Genomic DNA, 20,657 nt, shown 5'->3' with positions numbered 1-20,657 from the left:
AACCTCTTATAATAAAATGAGCATAAAAAAACTGGTCTATCAAAATCTAAATCTTCTTCCTCCATTTTAATGGTTGACGAACATCCAATGGCACTCTAATACACATATAATTCCGTAAACCTCGTGTTATAGCCTTAGCATCATAATCAATAAACTTACTGAGAAAACTTCGAAATTGCTTTGCCAGTCTCATTGAATAAGCCATTGGAAAGGTCATGAATTTGTATCCAAAAATCCATGGAAAAAAAGTGGTACTTGTAGAGGGTCTTCTCCTTCTAACAAACAATGAAACACTAGTAGATGGTTGTTAAAAGTCCATGGTCCACCCTCAATCACCCTAGTCAAATTGATCTCATAAAAGAATTTGCAAAAGGAATATCTTTCCCCCTATATATGATATTGCCACCATTTTTAATGGGTGCAAAAGATTTACCAACATGTTCCTCATGGCCTGGAAATGAACTACACTCATAGTTCAGAAACATCCTACCTAACATAGATCATATTCTCAAAAACTAGCATTCCCTTCCATCCGTACTCTCCAAGGAGCCTCATCCTCAATTTTCATACTCGTCAGCGACTCTGCCATAGTAGATTTGAAATCGATCAACTTCTAAAAGGAAAAACACAAAACGACACTCCAGCTACTGATACACATCTAGAAAAGCACCAAATAAAATGACAAACCAAAGCAAACAACAAAAGAAAAACGTGATATAAAAGCAGACACCCAAACGGGCTATCAAAGCAAACTATGCTTCCTAATATGATCAAATTAGTTTCTCTAATTTTTAGATAGATTATAAATAAATAGGTAGATTATAATATAATATATTATAATATTATAGATAGATAATAGATAATTTATTTAAATTATGTTAATAAACAAAACGAATTTTATTGTTGGCTTTTTTAAAAATAAAAAAAGAAAGAAGAAAACAAAAATGTTTAAAATATTCTCCTCTGGACTTAATTCCTAAAATGTCTGGTTAAGACTTAAGACAGGATAATTAGGAAGGCAAAACGTGGAAAATGACGGAGGTGAGATTAATGAAAAGATAGGTAGGTGCCCGAACATCAAATTCCGGTACTCGGTAAAAACAACAACACAGCGACACACTGAATATGAAGCATCATCCTTCCTCACTTCTTGTTTATCAATTACTCAAATAACCAACCCCACTCTTTCCATCCTCCTTTATACCATTAAGTCACAATCAAATTCTACCAAAATCCCTAGAACAATTCACCCCTTTTACCTTCCTTCTTCATTTTCTGTTGGTGATGGCTTCTACCACTGTCACGTTGTCCCCCAGCTCTCCCCAGCTCCGTCTGGCTCTGCGTTGCAGGAATTCCGTCGAACCACGCGCGCTTCTCGTCGGGGCGTGGACGACCAACCTCGATTCTCATCGTCGTCTTCGCCTGCTCTCTCTTACACGAAGCAGGAGTAAGAGACTGGAACGACGTCATAACGGTGTTTTTCGGATTGTGGCCGACTCCACAGCTGGCGCGGGGGCGGATGCCTTTTCTGGATGGTCCGATTCGGAACATGTTGAAGACTCCGTAGACTCGAGACGGAACGGATGGTTCGGAGGTATAAATTTATGATACATTTATTACTCTGCATCTAACGAAAATGTCATTACTATTTTTCTTGATTGAATTTTGTGCTATTTTGTTTTCAAGAGTTAGTTGAAAATAATAAAAGTTTTATCTAACTATTTTTGTCGATCAAACAGCAAAAGGATGAAATTTTATGTTAATATATTTTGAATCTGGTTTTACAATATCAAATTATGGTGCGTTGCTCTGTTTTTTTTTTTTTGTTATCATTATTAGTAGATTTATCCCTTCCCCGCTATAATTTGCTTGAGCTTATGATTTATGTTTTTCTAACGCTAAATTACTTTTTAGCATCTGCCAATCAGATGTATTCCTTTGAAATGAAGCAGATATGCATAAGTTGATAATGGCGAATAGAATTGGGCACTTCATCTTTTCTATTTTCAGGGTTGTCAAAGAATGCTTGGGCAATGACTTGGGGTGGGGATGTTCTAATTATTCTTAAAGGGGGTTTAAATTAAAATAGTTGGTCCCTTTATCATGGACTAATAACAAGTCGTAAGTAGTTTGCTTTCAGGAATTACAAGAGCTGGATCAGTTGGACTTGTTCTGGTAGCCGGGCTTTCCTTTGCAGCAATGTCCATTGGTAACCAAAGCACTGCTAGTAAGTGGTCTCTTTTGACTACAGCACGTTCTATTTTATCATGGTCTTGTATCATTTGCATGCTATTACCTTTTTTCCTTTGTGTGTTTATTAGGTAATTTAGATCAAATTGGCCTGAGTGGTGGTGATGAAAGATTGTAATCTGTTGACTGCAGGGACAAAACAACAGTTGGGACCACTAACAGCTCTACAGGAAGTTTTATTGGCCTCTGATAATGAGACTGATAAGTCTGAGGAGAATGAAAGCAAGAAAGGTATACATAAGGATCTTTTGTCACCTTCAGAATTTAATTCCACTTCTACTGATAATAAACTTGAAAATGACAATGGTTCGTACTTAGTAGACGGTTACACATATAATGGCAATGTTGCCGCTAACACTGCTCCAATTCAAGAAGACTTGCAAAATGTTTCAGCTTTGGATGGAATGCCAATTGGCACAGGCTTAACTCCAATATCACCTAAATTGCCTGAATCTGAAGTTGCTGGTGGGCCTTTTTTTGCACCAAGCCTTAGAGAATCAGATAGCAACCTTGATATTGATTCACCTGAGGCAACTTCAGAAACTAAAGACAATTTGTTTAATGTCAAAGAAACTATAGATACTAACTTGTCTGACCCAATAAACCTAGACAATGATATCGATGAGGGAAAGCTTGGATCACAAGGAAAAGAGAATTGCAATACCTCAGTGGATTCTTCTTCTAGTTCTAGTCTAACCAATGAGGCTGTGACTATGAACTTCTCAGTTAGTTCCAAGTTTGAACCAATTTTAGAACCTCATTCTTTACCCATAGACAATGTGAAAACCATAGAATCATTTCCATCTGAAGGAAACCTTGAGGTGAACAACTTAAATGAGAGTGTGCCATCTAAAATAAGCTCTATGTCAGCACCAGCTCATCCAAAAGATGAGCAAAGGGAAGTTGATTATAAAGAGATAAATGATAGCAAACCAGTTTTGGAATCTCCAATTCCAAGGAGTTCCTTCTCCCCTGCCGGTATACCCGCTCCATCTGTAGTTTCTGCAGCTCTACAGGTGCATCCAGGAAAGGTTCTCATTCCTGCAGTTGTTGATCAGGTTCAGGGGCAGGCACTTGCGGCCCTTCAAGTTTTGAAGGTGTTTCTTTCTCACTGATATTTTGAAACAATTACAGTATAAGTTCTTCAGATAAGATGAGGACCTGCAAGTTGCAACCTATTCATCAAATATCTGAATCTTTCCAGGTCATTGAGGCTGATGCTCAACCTAGCGATCTTTGCACACGCCGTGAGTATGCTCGATGGTTACTGTCTGCAAGTGTTCTTTCGAGGTAACAGGTCCCTTCCTAATTACTCCCATGTATGGCAGTATGTTGGCATTGGGAAACTAGCATCTTAGTTAGCAATATAAAATAGGGAAAAGAAAACTTGCAATCCCTTTTTTGTTGCTCGCAGGAATTCAGTATCAAAAGTTTATCCTGCAATGTATATTGAGAATGTTACTGAACTTGCATTTGATGACATCACACCTGAAGACCCTGATTTTTCATCCATTCAAGGTGAGAATAGGATTTTATATTCTTGGCAATGATATTTCATATTTGTTTGGTAACTTTATTTTTGTTCTAATCATTGTTGTTAATCGAGTTGGTTATTCAGGCTTAGCGGAGGCTGGACTTATCTCAAGCAAGCTTTCAAATAAAGATCTGCTTAATGATGATCTAGGCCCATTTTACTTTTCTCCTGAAAGGTTTTTACTGTTCACACATTGAACTTGCAATATAAGTCTCCAATGCAATTCTTGCCATTACATTTTTACCCTAAACTTCTGCATGGCCTTTTGTTCTATATCTAAAGAATGGTTCCCATTTCCCGAAGTCGTGGTTAACCCATTTCATTTAATTGAAGTAAAATGCTCTTAAAGATGTGCATAAAAGCCTGATATATAACTTTCTGACTTAGCCTTAATAAAATCTGGAATGATGTGAATGAAAATTGCATTGCGGTTTTGCATTGCAGTTTTGCTTTTCAGTCTGTTGCTTTGAGGATACAAGCCTGCATTACTTCTGGGTTTCTATTGTCTTTTTATTTCCTCATTTCCTTCCTTTTTTTATGCTCCAGTCCTCTATCACGCCAGGATCTTGTGAGTTGGAAAATGGCCCTGGAGAAAAGACAACTTCCGGAAGCCGACAAAAAGGTTGGCTATGCTTGAGTTTTGTTTATTTGTCCATTTTATCTTCTTTGTTGTACGTAGTAGTGAGTATATTTAGTATTAATTTTACCTTGTGGCCATGTATAGATCCTCTACCAAATTTCTGGTTTTATAGACATAGATAAGATAAATCCAGATGCATGGCCTGCAGTTGTGGCTGATATGTCTGCCGGAGAACAAGGAATAATAGCACTTGCTTTTGGTAAGTTTTGTTTGAATTACAATTTCTTTCACTAAATTTCTAGTTGATGTTGAATTTGATGATTGATATTTCTTTGTTATTTTCATTATCCCCGGCAGGTTGTACAAGACTGTTTCAGCCAAATAAGCCTGTGACCAAAGCCCAAGTTGCTGTTGCTCTTGCAACTGGTGAGGCTTTTGACCTAGTAAATGAGGAGCTTGCGCGTATTGAAGCAGAATCAATGGCAGAAAAGGCAGTATCTGCTCATAATGCTTTAGTTGCTGAAGTTGAGAAAGATGTTAATGCTAGTTTTGAGAAAGAGCTTTTAATCGAAAAGGAAAAGATTGATGCTGTTGAAAAAATGGCCGAAGAGGCACTGCATGAACTGGAAAGGTTAAAAGCTGAGAGAGAGGCAGAGAATATGGCCTTAATGAAGGACCGTGCTGCCATTGATTCAGAAATGGAAGCTCTTTCAAGGTTAAGGTGTGAAGTGGAGGAGCAGTTGGAAAGCCTGATGAATAACAAGGTAGAGATATCATATGAGAAGGAAGCGATTAACAAACTACGAAAAGAAACAGAGGATGAAAGCCAGGAGGTTGTCAGGTTACAGCATGAGCTGGAGGTGGAGAGAAAAGCTTTATCTATGGCCAGGTAAAGAAATGAACTTTATTAGATGCTGCAACACCTAACAGGGAAGAATTGAAAAGATTCTTCTAATATAAATTAGATGCTTTATTTGCAGGATAACATATTCAAGGATGTGTAGTGTGAGACTGCTTATGTTTGTTCACTTGCATAAGAACTTGCATCTATCAGATTTGACATGGATTTGTGCTTATCTGCTAAATCTATAAATGTCACTTTTGTTCCAAGTTAGAAGTTAGGAGAATGAAAGTTTTTCAAGAGAGCTTTTAATAAAGCTGTTCTATTTTTTATTAACTAAAGAACTGAACTTAAATAGAGAAAAGAGTCCTAATCCTAATTGGGAAAATAATTCCCTTACTCTAATAAACTACTAAAACATAAGGGGAAATAATTTCCTTATTTTAATAAACTACTAAAAGATAAAATAAAATATTCCTAGAATAAGAATAAAACTTATCTACCTAAATAAGATTTAAAATATATTCCCAAAATATATGGGGTTCGCATATTTCAACACCCTCCCTCAAGTTGGTGCATATTTATCAATCATGCCCAACTTGCTTACAAGAAAATCAAAGCTTGTCTTCGAGAGCCTTTTGATGAGTATGTTAGCAATCTGTTGTTTTGAAGGAACAAACGGCATGCACACTTGGCCTTCTTCAATCTTCTCCTTGATAAAGTGTCTATTAATCTCAACATGTTTAGTTCTGTCATGTTGGACTGGGTTGTGAGCAATACTAATGGCAGCTTTGCTATCACAGTACAACTTCATTGGTGAAGTTATTGGTTTCCTCAGCTCTTCCATAATTCTTTTTAACCACCTCATTTCACAAATTCCTTGAACCATTGATCTAAACTCAGCCACTGGTTTACTTCTTGCTACAACACTTTGTTTTTTGCTTTGCCAAGTCACAAGGTTTCCCTAAACAAATGTACAGTATCATGATGTAGATCTTCTATCTGTTATTGAGTCTGCTCAATCTGCATCTGTATAAGTTTCAATTCCTCTTTATTCGGATTTCTTGAAGAATAAGTCCATTCTAAGTGAACTCTTCAAGTATCTTAGAATCTGAAACATTGCTTCTTCATGTTCCTTTATTGGGAAGTGCATAAATTGGCTCACTAAGCTCACTGCAAAAGCTATGTCTGGCCTTGTATGTGATAAATAAATTAACTTACCAACTAATCTTTAGTACTGTCCTTTATCAACTAATCGACCTTCTTTATTTTTGGAATTTTACATTTGGATCAATTGGTGTTTTAAAATATCAATCACATATTTTTTATGAGAGACCATAAGACCTTTCTTTGATCAAGAAACTTCAATTCCAAGAAAGTATTTCAAAGGACCCAAGTATTTGATCTCAAACTCCAATGCTAGATGCTCCTTGAGACACCTTATTTCATCCACTTCATCTCTTGTAAGAATGATATCATCGACATAAACTATAATAACTGCTATTTTACCTTTTTGTGAATGTCGATAGAACATTGTGTGATCAACTTGCCCTTGTGAGTAACCTTGTTTTTTAACAACTTGAGTGAAATGTTCAAACCAAGCTCGAGAAAACTGCTTTAGACCATACAAAGATTTCTTGAGTTTACATACTTGAGTTCTAAAATTTTCTTCAAAACTTGGAGGAGGATCCATGTGAATTTCTTCTTCAAGTTTCCCATTTAGGAAAGCATTCTTCACATCTAGTTGCTGTAAAGACCAATAAAGGTTAATAGCAATTGATAAAAGAACTCTAATGGAATTTAATTTGGCTACTGGAGCAAATGCTTCAAGATAATCTATCCCGTATGTTTGAGTATACCCTTTAGCCACCAACCGGGCTTTGTATCTATCTAAAAATCCATCTGGTTTGAATTTGGTTGTTAACACCCATTTACAGCCCACTGTTTTTTTCCTACAGGTAATTCCACTGTTTCCCATGTATCTGTTTTTTCAAAAGCGCGCATCTCCTCTAAAATAGCCTCCTTCCACTCATGAACCTGTAAAGCATCTTTCACATTTTTGGGTATTTTCACAGTATCGAGACACGTAACAAAGGCTGAGAATGTTGAAGACAAGGCTTTATAGGATATAAAGTTAGACATGAGATATTTGACAATATTTCTAACATCTTTTCTTTTAGCAATCGAAATATCTAAATCAAAAAAATCATTGGTTGGATTATGAGCTTTACCTGGACTTTTGACAAGATCTTGCGAGTCGAATTCTTGGTGATGAATCTGGTGGATTTCACTTTCTTTATTTCTATTTCTTTTTGAGTAAACAATTAACTCCTTATCTGTTTTTTATTCTCATGATCAGACTCTACACCTTCATACTCCTTTTTATTAACATTAACATCATTAATTTCTGTGTTAATCATAAATGCGCCTTCCCTATTATTAGAATCCCTATGTTGTATATTCCTAGTCTTTTCTTGATCAATTATAAAATCTTCCTTACTATAATTTTCGCCCTGAAGATTAGAATCAAAATAAGATTGTGTATTAACAAATGTGATATCCATGGTAACAATAATCTTCCTATCAATTGGATCATAACATTTGTAACCTTTTTTATTAGAACCATAGCCAACAAAGACACATTTTTTTGCTCTAGGATCTAGTTTACCTTGATTGTGAGGATGAACAAAAATACTACACCAAAAACTCGGAGGGATAAATCTGTGATCAATTTAGAGTTAGGAAAGTTATATTTAAAAAGACGAAAAGGAGTTCTATAGTTTAGAGTTTTATTGGGCATTCTATTAATAAGATATGTAGTTGTTAGCAAGGCTTTGTCCCAAAGATAACGTGTTACCTGACTAGTGAACATCAAGGCTCTAGTTACCTCCAAAAGATGTCAGTTTTTTCTTTCTGTAATCTCATTTTGTTGTGGTGTATTTGTACGAGAACTTTGGTGGACTATTCCATATTTGGTTAAGAAAACACTTAATTGGTCACTAAAAAATTCCCCACCATTGTCACTCTGAAATACTTATATTTTCACACCAAACTGTGTTTTCACCATAGCATAAAAAGATTGAAACACATTTTTAACTTCAGACTTATCTTTTAATAAAAACACCTAACAAATACGAGTATGTTCATCAATAAATGTGACAAACCAATGTTTTCCTAAAAAAGTTGAGACTCTTGAAGGTCCCCAAACACCACTATGAATTAACGAAAAATGTTTGGAAGATTTATATTTTTGAGGTGGAAAGAATGACCGATGATGTTTAGCCAATTCACAAAATTCAGAGTGATATGAAGGACTTTTATTTTTTAAATAGATCAGGTAAGAAATATCTTAAATAGTAAAAATTAGGATGTCCAAGCCTATAATATCAAATCATAACCTTATCAAATATCAGAAACAGAATTTAAACATAAAGTAGTTGTTGGTTGACTTAGATGGTTGTCGTCACGAGAGTAAATTCCACCAGAGTAAATTTCACCAGATAAAGCACTGCCAATCATTCTCCCCGAGACCATATCCTGAAATTTACACATAGAGGAGTCAAATAAACATGACAATTTGAGGATTGGGATAATATACTGACCGATATAAGATTACAAGCTAGATTTGGCACATGTAAAACATCATGTAAAACCAAGGAAGACGAAATTTTAATAGTGCCTTTCCCGGCTATTGCCGAGAACGACCCTTTTGTTACTTTGATCTTTTTGTTTCCTGCACAAGGTGTGTAAGTTGAAAAAAGAAAATAACTACTAATCATGTGATCCCTAGCTCCAGAATCAACGATCCACGTGTTTGTTTTACAAGGTTTGATATTGAAAAAAACAGAAAAATCAATACCTGATTAGGCAAAAGAGGAAGAAAGATTATTGGATGAGTTAGAAACAGAATTCATCCGAAACAGTGGTGATTGAAAAAGCTTGTGTAGATGCTCTAATTGTTCCTTAGTGAATGGAGACCTTTCCAGAGAACTTTGGCCCTCATAATTTTTATTAATTGTTTGGAAAGCTCTGCTATCCCCTGACTGTGAACCACGATCATTGCCACTCTTTTTCTTCCATACGTCGATTTTCCATGGAGCTTCCAAACATGTTTCTCGAGTGTACCAATATTTTTTGCAGCGATCACACCAAGGTTTTTCCATTTTTCACTATCATCATTATTTTTAGTAGTTACAAGAGCAGAATTATCATTAGCTTCAATCCCTGGCCTTAACATTAATTTTTCTCCTTATTTCCTCTCTTCTAACCTCAGAAAAAATCTCACGAAGTTTTGGAAACGGTTTTTTCCCTAAGATCCGATATCTTACTTCATTAAATTTTTTATTTAAACCAGCCAGAAACAAATCAGCTCGTTCATTCTCTTCTTTTTTCATAGCTTTTACACTATCTCTGGGACATTCTCATTCATCATTATAACACTGATCAAGTTCTTGCCAAAGAGACATCGTCTCGTTATAATAAAAAGTAACTTCCTTTTCCCCTTATCTAGCTTTCTTAAGTTTTATTTTTAACTCAAAGATGTGTGAAGCGTTTTCTAAATCTGAATAGGTGTCTTTCATAGCGTCCCAAACATCTTTAACAGTCGGGAGAAAAAGAAAATATTTACCTACGGATGCTTTCATGGAATTAATAAGCTACGCAATTATCATGGAATTTTTTGACCTCCACTTGCTCATCTTTGGATCGCCCACCTGTGGTTGCTTGACTTCTCCAGTTAAATGACCTAGCTTGCCGCGCCCATCAATTGCTAATTTTACGGACAATGACCATTCCAGATAATTCTTGCCATTTAGCTTGTGAGATGTCAACTGAAAAGAAAGGTGAGACGCCTCTGCCCCTTGAGTCATTGTACTCTCGGTAGTTGTTTCAACAGTAGAACTTTCTTCTTCTGTTTGATTGCTAGATCTCTTATCTCTAGTGAAAGGTTATTTTAACCACAATGTTACTAGAGATTTAACCTAGCTCAAATGCCATGAAAGTTTTCAAGAGAGCTTTTAATAAAACTGTTCTATTTTCTATTAACTAAAGAACTGAACTTAAATAAAGAAAATAGTCCTAATCCTAGTTGGGAAAATAATTCCCTTACTCTAATAAACTATTAAAATATAAGAGAAAATAATTCCCTTATTCTAATAAACTACTAAAACATAAAATAAAATATTCCTAGAATAAGAATAAAACTTATCTACCTAAATACATTTAAAATATATTCCCAAAATATATGGGTTTCACATATTTCAACAAGAAACAATGTGTCAGACATTATGTTCATATGTCATGATTTATATTCTTGTTTAATTTACGGAAGTATTTTTCTCGAAAATCTGTGTTCAAAATTCAAATGTTCTTTTACCTCTGCAACTGCTAAACCAATATATTAAGTAAAGATTATTAGTTTAGAAAGAGAACCTGGCTTGCTTGCTATTTGAATTATACCCTCTGCCAACTGCTAAACCAATATCTAGCTTGGCAGTCGAATCAATATTTCTCCTGCATTTCTTATATGCTTTTATGGAAGAATAATTGTTCATAATTTTGGCTTTTTCTTCTCTTGGGTTACTGTAAAATCCATTTGGAGATTCAATTATTGCCTTACTGTATTTCTTCTTTAATTTGTCTGTCGTCGGCTGCTTTAGTTTTTCTGAAAGATATGTTTGACTCAGTTCTGTTATCATTTGAGCATTTAAAGTTCCTAGTGATTCAGGGCGTGGGCTGAGGATGAAGCAAAAAGAGCAAGAGAACAGGCAAAAGCCTTGGAGGAGGCTAGAGACCGCTGGGAGAGGCAAGGTATCAAAGTGGTGGTCGATAAAGACCTTCAGGAAGAGACTATAGCAGAAGTTACATGGGTAAATGTAGGGAAGAAAGTCGAAGATGAGGTTGAAGGAACCGTCACCAGGAGTGAAGCTTTAGTGAAGAAGCTCAAGGCATTGGCAAGTGAAGTTAAATGGAAAACTAGAGAGTTCATCAGTAAGATCATTCAAAAGATACAATATTTTATCTCAATGTTGAAGGAGTGGGCCTCCATAGCAAGTGCAAAAGCTGGAGTTTTGAAAGACAGGGCTGCATCGAGCACAAGGGGATCGGTACAAGAATTGCAGCAAAGCACAGCAGGATTTAGCTCAGCCCTTAAAGAAGGCGCAAAACGGGTGGCCGGTGATTGTCGGGAAGGGGTTGAGAAACTCACTCAGAGGTTCAGAACATAAGTCTCTCCACCTGTGATTTATGTTTTGGCCTTTCTTGGGCACGGAAATAAAGAAATTTTGCAGTTGAGAGGTATGTAATTCATCTCATCTCTGATCAATATGCATTAGAATGAATGTACCATGTTAATCATTTGTCATTTAAATGATGTGTAAAAGAAAATAATAAGCAATGAAAATTGCTACTTATGTATTTGTTCTTAATAGCACCCGACAAGGTTCTTGTTGGACATTTAGTCATATCTTGAAATCTTTAAAAACATAATTTGATGAATAATTGGTATGGTAGCATTAGTAGTCCTTGTACTTCATCAAATCTCCAAACGCTAGTATCTCTATTTTGGTACCTCAACTGTCAAGAAAAAAAGTTTATTTGAATGACCTGACTTTAAGTAACACTAAAGGTATTTTAAATAAAAGAAAATTGGAATCTCTTCAACCAAACATTATTATCAAGTAGTGAAAGCTGCATCCACATTGATCTGTGAAGGTGTACTCCATTTTGGGTTGTATCTGGAGCTGTTGCTATCATTCTCAAAACTAAAACCATCAAATTATTTCCATAATTTTCTTTTTCTATTCGAAATCTCCAAAGAATGTCAAAAAAAAAAAAAAACTTTTATAATCTGCAAAAGCAAGAGAATCAAATAAATAATAATAATAATAGTAAATCCACTTTTTAATTTGGAGATTTGTGGAAGCCATTTGCATGTTCTGAGCAATGAAGAGGTTCATCTTATCAAGTGTCGAAGTTGCACAACCGTCCAATAATCGAATCTTTAAATCGGGGTTAGGCAAGTAAAATCTGACTAAAAAAATTGTTAGGCCCCAATTCAAAGAATAATATTTTAGTAAGGATCCAGAAAATTCAAAGGACAAGGAACAAACCAAGAACTAAAATCATTTGATTTTTATACAAATATTGGTTGTTGCAGTGTCCATCAGGCTATATACGAGGGTCTTATACTGCTTTGGATGACACAACGTTTTAGTTGAATCTGAAAGCAATGTGGCTATGCGTTCCGTTGAGGATTCAGTCGAAATTTGATTATTATTTGTAAAAGTTATATTTTAGAATATCTTTTCATAGATACCTCGACACTCGCGTGTGTTGAGTTCAGTGTAATGTCAAATTATTACAAGAATGCATGCTCTATATGTCATAATTGCAAGGTAAAATCAACAATAAATTGACTCCCATAGGGTGTCAGATTTTTAAGTTGTAAAGTTTCACTCAAGAATTTAATACAAAGAAGTTAACAACCATGGGTCGACTTTCTCTCCTATAAATACTTCCATTAATTTTTCCTCTCTTTCCATCAAAAGTCTTCTCAAACTCTCTCCAATAAACTTGCTATTTTCTTCTTCTTTTTTCGAGAAAAAATGGTCGCTTGAAAGTTTTAGGAAGAAAATGTAACAAATTATGTCTTTAATATGGTAAAATTTTTAATTCAATTTTTAAAATTTTTAATCTTTTACAGAAATATTTTTTAAGATTTTGAGAAATTAAACATTTTTATATGGGATTTTTAGCGGTTGAAATATCAAGTTATTTGTGTTTAACATAATTTAAAATTTTCAGAGGATGATAGATGAATTGTAAATTGCTTGAAGAGTGATGGTTTACATGTGATATCTATGATAACAAAGTTTATTATGAAATTAGAATTGCTTCCCACCTTGTTGGAAAGATGGAGTCCGATAACGAATACATTCCATTTTTCATATTGAGAAATGACTAACATTAGAAGATGTCGCTTTAACAATCGGTTTTTCAATCAATGAGAATGTGATAATCGGAGCTAGTAACATTGACATTGAGTATAAATGTGATCGGTTATTAAGTGTCGTGTCATCTAAAAAGAAGAAAGAAATAGATGTGAATCAAATGAAATGTAGATAATTAGAAAGGCTTCTCAAATTAACTACTTTACATTCAATTGTGGAAGAGAGAGATCGATATGCTAGAGCTTAAATGCTTTGGATGGTAAGAGGAATATTGTTGCCAAAATCACTTCGGCAACAAGACACATACCATGTATCTTCTTTACTATAGTTCTTTGAAATGGTCGATTCATTTTGTTGCGGTTCAATGAGGCCACTTTGCAGGGCAAGAAGAATGAAAAAAAAACCAGATGGTTGTTGCTTTTACAAACATGAGCATGGATACGAATGTCGTGATTGGGCTACATCCTTTCTAACCATGGAAGTTCAAGTATAATTGTATTAAGATTAATTCGATTGTCAATATTTATATTTTCTTATTGCATTGAATATTTGAACAAGTCAATTGGATCATACATTTATGAAAAAACTAAACTTGGATGAGATAAAAATCAATGGACTAGTTGAATAAATAAATTAAAAGAAAAATTGTAAGTTGAACCCGCCAACAATAAACAAGTTAATAAGATTTTGGCTCTCAAAACCAACTTTAGTCGCATACCTTAATTGTGTTACATACTCGTACACACATATTTTAAATGTATCATGTTTTCCATTTATAGTCTAATTTTAATTTATTTTGATAAAATAATAAAAGCATAATTTGACCTTCAACTATAAAAGAAAAATTTATTTATACGTAAAAATTAACAGCGCTCATACACAGATTGCCAGGAGATGAATTTTATAAATTTTATATTTTTAATTTCTTTTAAAAAGTTTCAACTGATATATTCGAATCAATTGAGCTGTGACATATAGTTTGATTTTAAATCCATGGCCCCAGCCATGTTTTGCATTTCATTGAATTTTTACGAGTGCATAATAAACACATTTTAAACAAAAAAACCTTGTAGTAATTCAAGTAAAGCAGCAAATTTGAGTGCATGGTTTTCAGTCTCAAACAAAGTGCTAAACAAAATCCCTAACAGCTACTAAATCAAACCTTCAAGCTTGTCCATAAATCAACAAAAATAAAAGCTTCACTTCTTCTTGTCTCCACCTCCAGGATGATGAGCCCTGCATGCAAATCATCAACATATTCGTAAGACGAAGACATAATTCAATGTCATTTGATATAATAACATATATATGTGTTACCTCATCTTGCGGAGAACACTCGACATCTCCTCACGCTTCTTCTTGGCTCTCTTGTGAGTTCCCAATTTTCTTTTAGCTACCTTGAGAGCTCGCTTGTCCTTACCAACCTTCAAAAGCTCCGTAATCCTCTTCTCATACGGTGCAAAACCAGCAACTTCCCTTATCAAGTTCCTCACAAAATGGACTCTTTTGCTAGTTTTCTGGGAAAAGAAATAAGATAAATCATGATTTCAACTTCCACTCTAAGATCCAATCCCTTCCAAAAGATTAAATACAAAGAATAACAAAAGATCTAATATGGCTATTCAAAGGTAGTGCTGCCCTTTTTCCATGCATTTTTTCCCTTCTCTCTTTTGGTAAAAGTACCATGAAAGCTCTTATACTAGGAGTCAAGATTTCATTTTGCTCTCTCTACTCAAAAAGTAGTCAATTTAGTCTATTTACATTAGATCAAAGAGCAAACACAGGTCTTTTTGTTAAAAATTCATTCATTTCTACTATTAAAAATTAGTTCCTATACATCAAAATAAGGTACACATGAATCAATTTGCTCTTTGATCTAAGGTATATAAACTAATTTGCTCATTTCATTTTTTGAATAAAGGGAGTAAAATGCAATTTGACTCCTAGTACAGGGACTTCATGGTATTTTTACCTTTTGGCAAAGGACTCTTACATATAATCGTTTACTATTGTTCTACAAAAAAAGAACTTAATTAGGCATAGGATGCACTTACTCCTTTTCTGTTAGATGGACGTGGAGCCAATTCCTTCTTGGTTACAACATGGCCCTTGTTCAGTCCTACAAAAAGGCCTGTATTTGGCTGCTTGGTGGCCATGCCTGCTTAAGTAAACAAAAAAATCATGATAAATAGAATGAAAAGCACAACATTCGAGCGGCATTTCAATAAGCTATCAAATCTAGATTACCGTTCATTTAGATTTCAACTCATGCTTCAAACATTAGCAGATATATATAAATGATTTTTTAACTTGGGAATCAAAAACCTCTCAAATTTCACATAATTTATTAGCATGATTCAGCAGTAAAATATATATAAAACGGATTCATGATAATCCCAAATATCTCAAGACCAAGATTTACTGCAAATGAAATTAAAAAAGGGTTTAAAAACCTATAAAATTAATGAAGTTAGAAAAATTGAAATTAAAACGAAAACGATACATATAAAATCGAAAAGCCAATGTGATATAATCTTTAAAAGAAAACCCACGAATGAAGAAGGGCAGTTAATAAACACAGTTTGAATTCATTGCAATAGCCAAAAGCAGCTAAAGCTACTTAAATGTTTGAGCACAGCATTTCATTTCCCAAGCAATGAAAGAAGGGAAAATATTCAGAAGAAGAAAGAAGAAGAGAAGGAGGGTTTAGAGATAGCGCGATTTACCAGTCGAGACGGCGATCTATGGCGGACTAAAGGAGTGTTAGGGTTTTGAGTACGTTGTTCTTAAAGAGTATATATATAAGGGCGAATTGGCAAGTGAGTTCCCTCCTAGGGTTGGGTTGAAGGCATGATCCAACCCAAAATCACCATTTGCGGCCCAATTGCATGTCTATTTCAACCTAAACAAAATTTAAAAATTGACTTTTACTCGTCAACGAAATGGTTGATGGTGTCGTGCCACGCGTCTTTCTTTTATAAAATTATATAAAAATAAAACAAGGCAAAGAGAAACAATGGTTTAAAAGTAAGGGTGAGCATTCGATCGAATCGAATCGAATCGAATTGAAAATTTTTGAGTTAATCGAGTTTTCGAATCTCATTTTATCATCCTAACTTTATTTGAAGTTTTCTCGAATCAAGTCGAGTGAGATGGAATTCGAATCGAATCGAATCGAATATATTTGTTCGAGTTAAATTTTAAAAAATAATTTTGGGTCCTTGTAACCACTGTCACCCATCATAATAAAATTTGTCCACCTTAATCAAATTTTTTATTAACTTTCATCACCTCATAATTTATTTATTAATTTTTTATATATTTGTTAGCTTTTTTTGCTTGCTTAGTTGTTTCAATTATCTTCAGATTCTTGTCAGTATGTATTTTGGAATTAAAAAATATATTAAATGTAAAAATATGATTTTTTAATAAAAGTTATTTTAAAATAAAATGTGAAATTGATACCAATATAAAATTTTAACACAAATATTTTATGGCATAATTAATAATTCAATTTTAATATAAATATTCAATATGACTAAACAATTCAATAATATAAATAATATAAAATGTGAAATTTAATTTAATAATATAAATAGTAGATATAAATAAAATTATTACTATTTATGTTTAGTGAATTTTTTGAATAATTTTGATTTTTATTTGAGGGTAAAGGGTGAGAAGTAAAAGTTTAGGGGAAAATAAAAGTTTTGGAGAATAAAAGTTTAAGGAAAGTAAATAGGGGAGTAAAATTTTGGAGGAAAAATATTAAAAAAATTGGAGGGAGGGTTTGGGGTAGATGGGAGGTGAGATGGGAAGGAATAAAAGTTTTAGGGAAAAGTGGGAGGAGTAAAATTTTGGGAGAAAATAAAAGGTTTTGAGGGTTTTTGGGAGTAAAATTTTGAGAAAAAATAAATGGGAGTAAAATTTTGGTGGGAAATGGATTTTGGGTAGATTGGGGGGTTGGGAGGGGAGGGGAGTAAAAGTTTTGGGGGGAAAGTGGGAAGGAGTAAAAGTTTTGAGGGAAAAGTAAAAAGGTTTAGGAGTTTGGGGTAAAAATGTAAAATATTATAGTTTGATATTTGAATTATTCGAATTATTCGAGTTATTCGAATTTGAAAACTCAACTCGATTCGAACTCGAAATTCGAAAAAAATTCGAGTTGATTCGAATAACTCGATTCATTTAACTCGAAATTCGAATTTTTTTTCGATTTTTTTGAATCGAATCGAGTTTTGCTCACCCCTATTTAGAAGAGGAAAAATAAATTTATCCAACCCAGCTAATAGAAGAAGCCTTCACAAAAATCACATCTCCACAAGTCAAAATAGATAACCAAACAACCACGAAGCATATTTTACCAAAAATAAAAAACATTTCAGTTTCTTCCGGTGTTAAGTGATTTAAGTAGAGGAGAGAAAAGGTAAGAGTTTGGCGGTGCAGTGCGGCACCTTGACTTGCTTGCTCAATTATTATTGGGGAGGAGGGGAACGGGGGAGAGAGTAATTTTTTTTTATTTGCATTTAATAAAAAGTAAAATATTTAAACTTTTCTCTCTTTTTTTAATAAAAAAATTTTCAGTTTTTTTCATAATTTGCACCGTAAAACAAAAGAGCCATATGGCATTGCGTGATTGATGCATTTTTTTAACATTAGTTTATAATTGGGCTAAAGATTTTAACGTTTGAATATTTTACATACTTAATTGGAATAAAAAAGTTTAAGTATCAAAATAGAAAAATATATATTATACTTTAAAAACAAATAGTGAATTAAACCTTTCAAATAAAGAAATAAATATGAAATGTTATATAATATAAATAAATAAATATATTAAATTTTGAATAAATGAATGATTAACATAAGGTAAACTATATCATTAGTCATTAAATTATGAGTAAATTTTCGTTTTGATCTGTTAACTAAAAGAGTTGGAATTTAGTCATTGAATTATTCGAAAATTTTTATTTAAGTCACTAAATTATTCAAAGTTTTTATTTAAGTTACTATGTTGTTAAGGTTTTTTTTTTAAAAGTTCTCTCAACAAGTTCCAAGCAATGATTCGACGATTGATATCGTGGACCAATACCCATCGACGATTAGAAAAATATACCTTAGATTCAAGTTGATTTGACGGTCCGTGTCGTAGATTGAAAAACAAATCTGATTAAATTTTGGTAAGCAAATTCTTGACATCCAAAATTGTTTCATGAAAAAAAATTCTAAAAGAGAAGGGGAAAGAAAGTTGTTTAATTGGTGCAACCAATACAAATAGAGAAAATCATATAGCATCAATTTTAATAGCTCAAAGACTTAAATGAAAACTTTTGAATAATTCAATGATCAAATTGTAACTTTTTTCTAGTAAGTGACCAAAACGAAAACTTATCCATACATTTATCATACATTGAACACCAAAAGAAAAACATTAATACGTACGAATATGTCATAACCTACTTTTTTTAAAATACAATTTATGCAAAAATATGTTACTAATTGATATAAGATTCATATTTATAATTCTTTTCTTTAAATTGAATCATAATAACAATTATAGAAAATGTTAACAGAGTTGTTAGTGCTAGTTACACATCCATGATCACTAGTAAAAAAATAGTTATGAAAAACAAAGCATAGTAAAAAACATCAGTAAAACAAGTGTCGAAAACCGTAGAGGCATTTTTGCTTTAAGATGGCACAAAAGAACTGGACATATAGAGGCAGTTGTAACACCCCTTACCCGATACCGTTGCCGGAGTCGAGCACAAGGCGTTATCTGATTTAACTTATCAGTTCAAACCATAAAAATTTACTTTTAAAATTTATTTCACTGTTCACCATAATGTTGTGCACCTGCACAGCAGTCACAATTTAATTATAACTCGAGTTAAAAACTCGAAATTTAGATCTGTAAATTTCCCCTAAAACTATACTCATATATTATCTTACCATAAAATTTTTAGAATTTTTGGATTAGACAATTAGTACATTTTATTCATTAAAGTCTCACCTATTTTACTGCCTGATGGTTCTGACCTTTATTTACTAAAAATCAATTTTCTCATCTTATGATTTTCATATGGTGTTCTCACTTGTTTCTACAGAAAATAGACTCACTAAGGAATCTAGAAATATAAATTATAACTCATAATTATTTTTTTTACAATTTTTAATGATTTTCTAAAGTCAGAACAGGGGACTCCAAAAACCATTCTGACCCTCTCTAACCAAAACTCAAATATCTCAGAATATAAAATTCTTTTACCCATGCCATTATTTTTCTGCGAAAATAGACTTGATAAGCTTTAATTCTATAGATCATTTACTCTATAATTTATTTTATACTATCCTTGGTGATTTTTCAAAGTCACGTCACTGCTGCTGTCCCAAAATTGTTTCATTGTAAATTTTTACTCTTTCATATTTTCTAGGGATAAACTATCACCTAGGCATTCATAACACCACACATGTTCTTAATTAGCCATTTCAATAGCTAACCATTAGCCATATCATATAAACACATTCAAAATGACTAAGTCTCTATACATGACATAGCTTTACACGTTTCGAAATCACATAATACCGAGATGTCTGTAGATAGTGTGAGACGAACTCCGACGTCCTTGTGATCCTCGAACTGACTTGGCGATTCTATAAAAATAAGGAAAATAAAAAAGTAAGCATAAATTTTAGTAAGTTTACAAGTAAATAAATAAAAACATTTATCATAAATAATCATACTCATAAATTTCATCAAACATTAGAATCTTTACTCGCTTCTTTACTTACTCACTTTTTTACTTACTTGCTTACTTAAATAACTCATGATTATAACTTACTCCTCCCTTGCTGAAATTTCTTTCTCAACTGATAACTAAGATATTCTCAATCATTATAACTCACCTGAATTTATTATTATGCTTTTATCTGAACTTTCATGTAACATGGTCTATTTACTAGCCCGTTGAATCACTTGGAATACTAAGGATACTCGGGTCTCTTGTCTGATAATACATGCTAAAGCTATGTCCCAAACATAGTCTTACATGGGATGTTTTCTGTATGACCAATGCCATATCCCAGATATGGTCTTACATGAGAGTTCTCATATCGGTGCCCATGCCATGTCCCAGACATGGTCTTACAGGGGACCTCTCATCTCGGTGCCAACGCTATGTCCCAGACATGGTCTTACATGGGACCTCTCATAATATCAATGATGCCAATGCCATGTCCTAGACATGGTCTTACATGGGATCTCATTCCCTTAATGTCATGACATTTGTATCCGATACATTCCCAATGTTTCAACGGGGCTTTTATCACTGATTCTCTGTCACCTCATACTTAAGTCAACATTAGATATTTTCATGAAATAAATACATAATTGCTGAAAAATAACAACACTAATAATAATTATCAAAATATTGCATTTATTTACCGTAAACTTACCTCGGTACAAAATATGATCAAATCTAACACTTTAGTCTTCAACCTTTTTCT

At 33.4% G+C, this 20,657-nt stretch overlaps 2 protein-coding genes across 8 annotated transcripts; one reads left to right on the top strand and one right to left on the bottom strand.

The window, feature by feature from the left end:
- Positions 1-1,012: 1,012 nt before the first annotated feature.
- Positions 1,013-11,666, top strand: LOC105798534 (uncharacterized). Of its 6 annotated transcripts, XM_012628643.2 has the most exons (11): positions 1,019-1,594; positions 2,141-2,227; positions 2,383-2,481; positions 3,259-3,347; positions 3,455-3,540; positions 3,665-3,768; positions 3,869-3,959; positions 4,331-4,406; positions 4,509-4,623; positions 4,722-5,253; positions 10,931-11,666. In XM_012628643.2, the coding sequence occupies exons 1-11, from the start codon at positions 1,285-1,287 to the stop codon at positions 11,427-11,429; spliced, it is 2,088 nt and encodes a 695-aa protein (XP_012484097.1). In that variant the 5' UTR covers positions 1,019-1,284; the 3' UTR covers positions 11,430-11,666. The 6 variants fall into 6 exon arrangements, with proteins under 6 accessions (XP_012484096.1, XP_052477441.1, XP_012484091.1 ...); XM_012628642.2 differs by having other exon boundaries at positions 1,013-1,594; positions 2,383-3,347; positions 10,916-11,064; XM_052621481.1 differs by having other exon boundaries at positions 1,014-1,594; positions 2,383-3,347; positions 10,923-11,204.
- A 2,466-nt stretch (positions 11,667-14,132) lies between these two features.
- LOC105798533 (60S ribosomal protein L36-3) lies at positions 14,133-16,026 on the bottom strand. 2 transcript variants are annotated; one of them, XM_012628635.2, is made up of 4 exons: positions 15,881-16,026; positions 15,209-15,312; positions 14,472-14,671; positions 14,133-14,390 (listed from the first exon to the last, which is right to left on the bottom strand). In XM_012628635.2, exons 2-4 carry the CDS (start codon positions 15,308-15,310, stop codon positions 14,354-14,356), a joined length of 339 nt encoding a protein of 112 aa, XP_012484089.1. In that variant the 5' UTR covers positions 15,311-15,312; positions 15,881-16,026; the 3' UTR covers positions 14,133-14,353. The 2 variants fall into 2 exon arrangements, with proteins under 2 accessions (XP_012484089.1, XP_012484090.1); XM_012628636.2 differs by having other exon boundaries at positions 15,209-15,315; positions 15,881-16,015.
- Between the last annotated feature and the right edge of the window lie 4,631 nt (positions 16,027-20,657).

The sequence above is a fragment of the Gossypium raimondii genome, chromosome 9, assembly GCF_025698545.1.
Source record: "Gossypium raimondii isolate GPD5lz chromosome 9, ASM2569854v1, whole genome shotgun sequence".
Classification (NCBI taxonomy): domain Eukaryota; kingdom Viridiplantae; phylum Streptophyta; class Magnoliopsida; order Malvales; family Malvaceae; genus Gossypium; species Gossypium raimondii.
The sequence above is the reverse complement of the archived record's forward strand: the minus strand, read 5'-3'. Positions and strand labels throughout refer to the sequence as shown.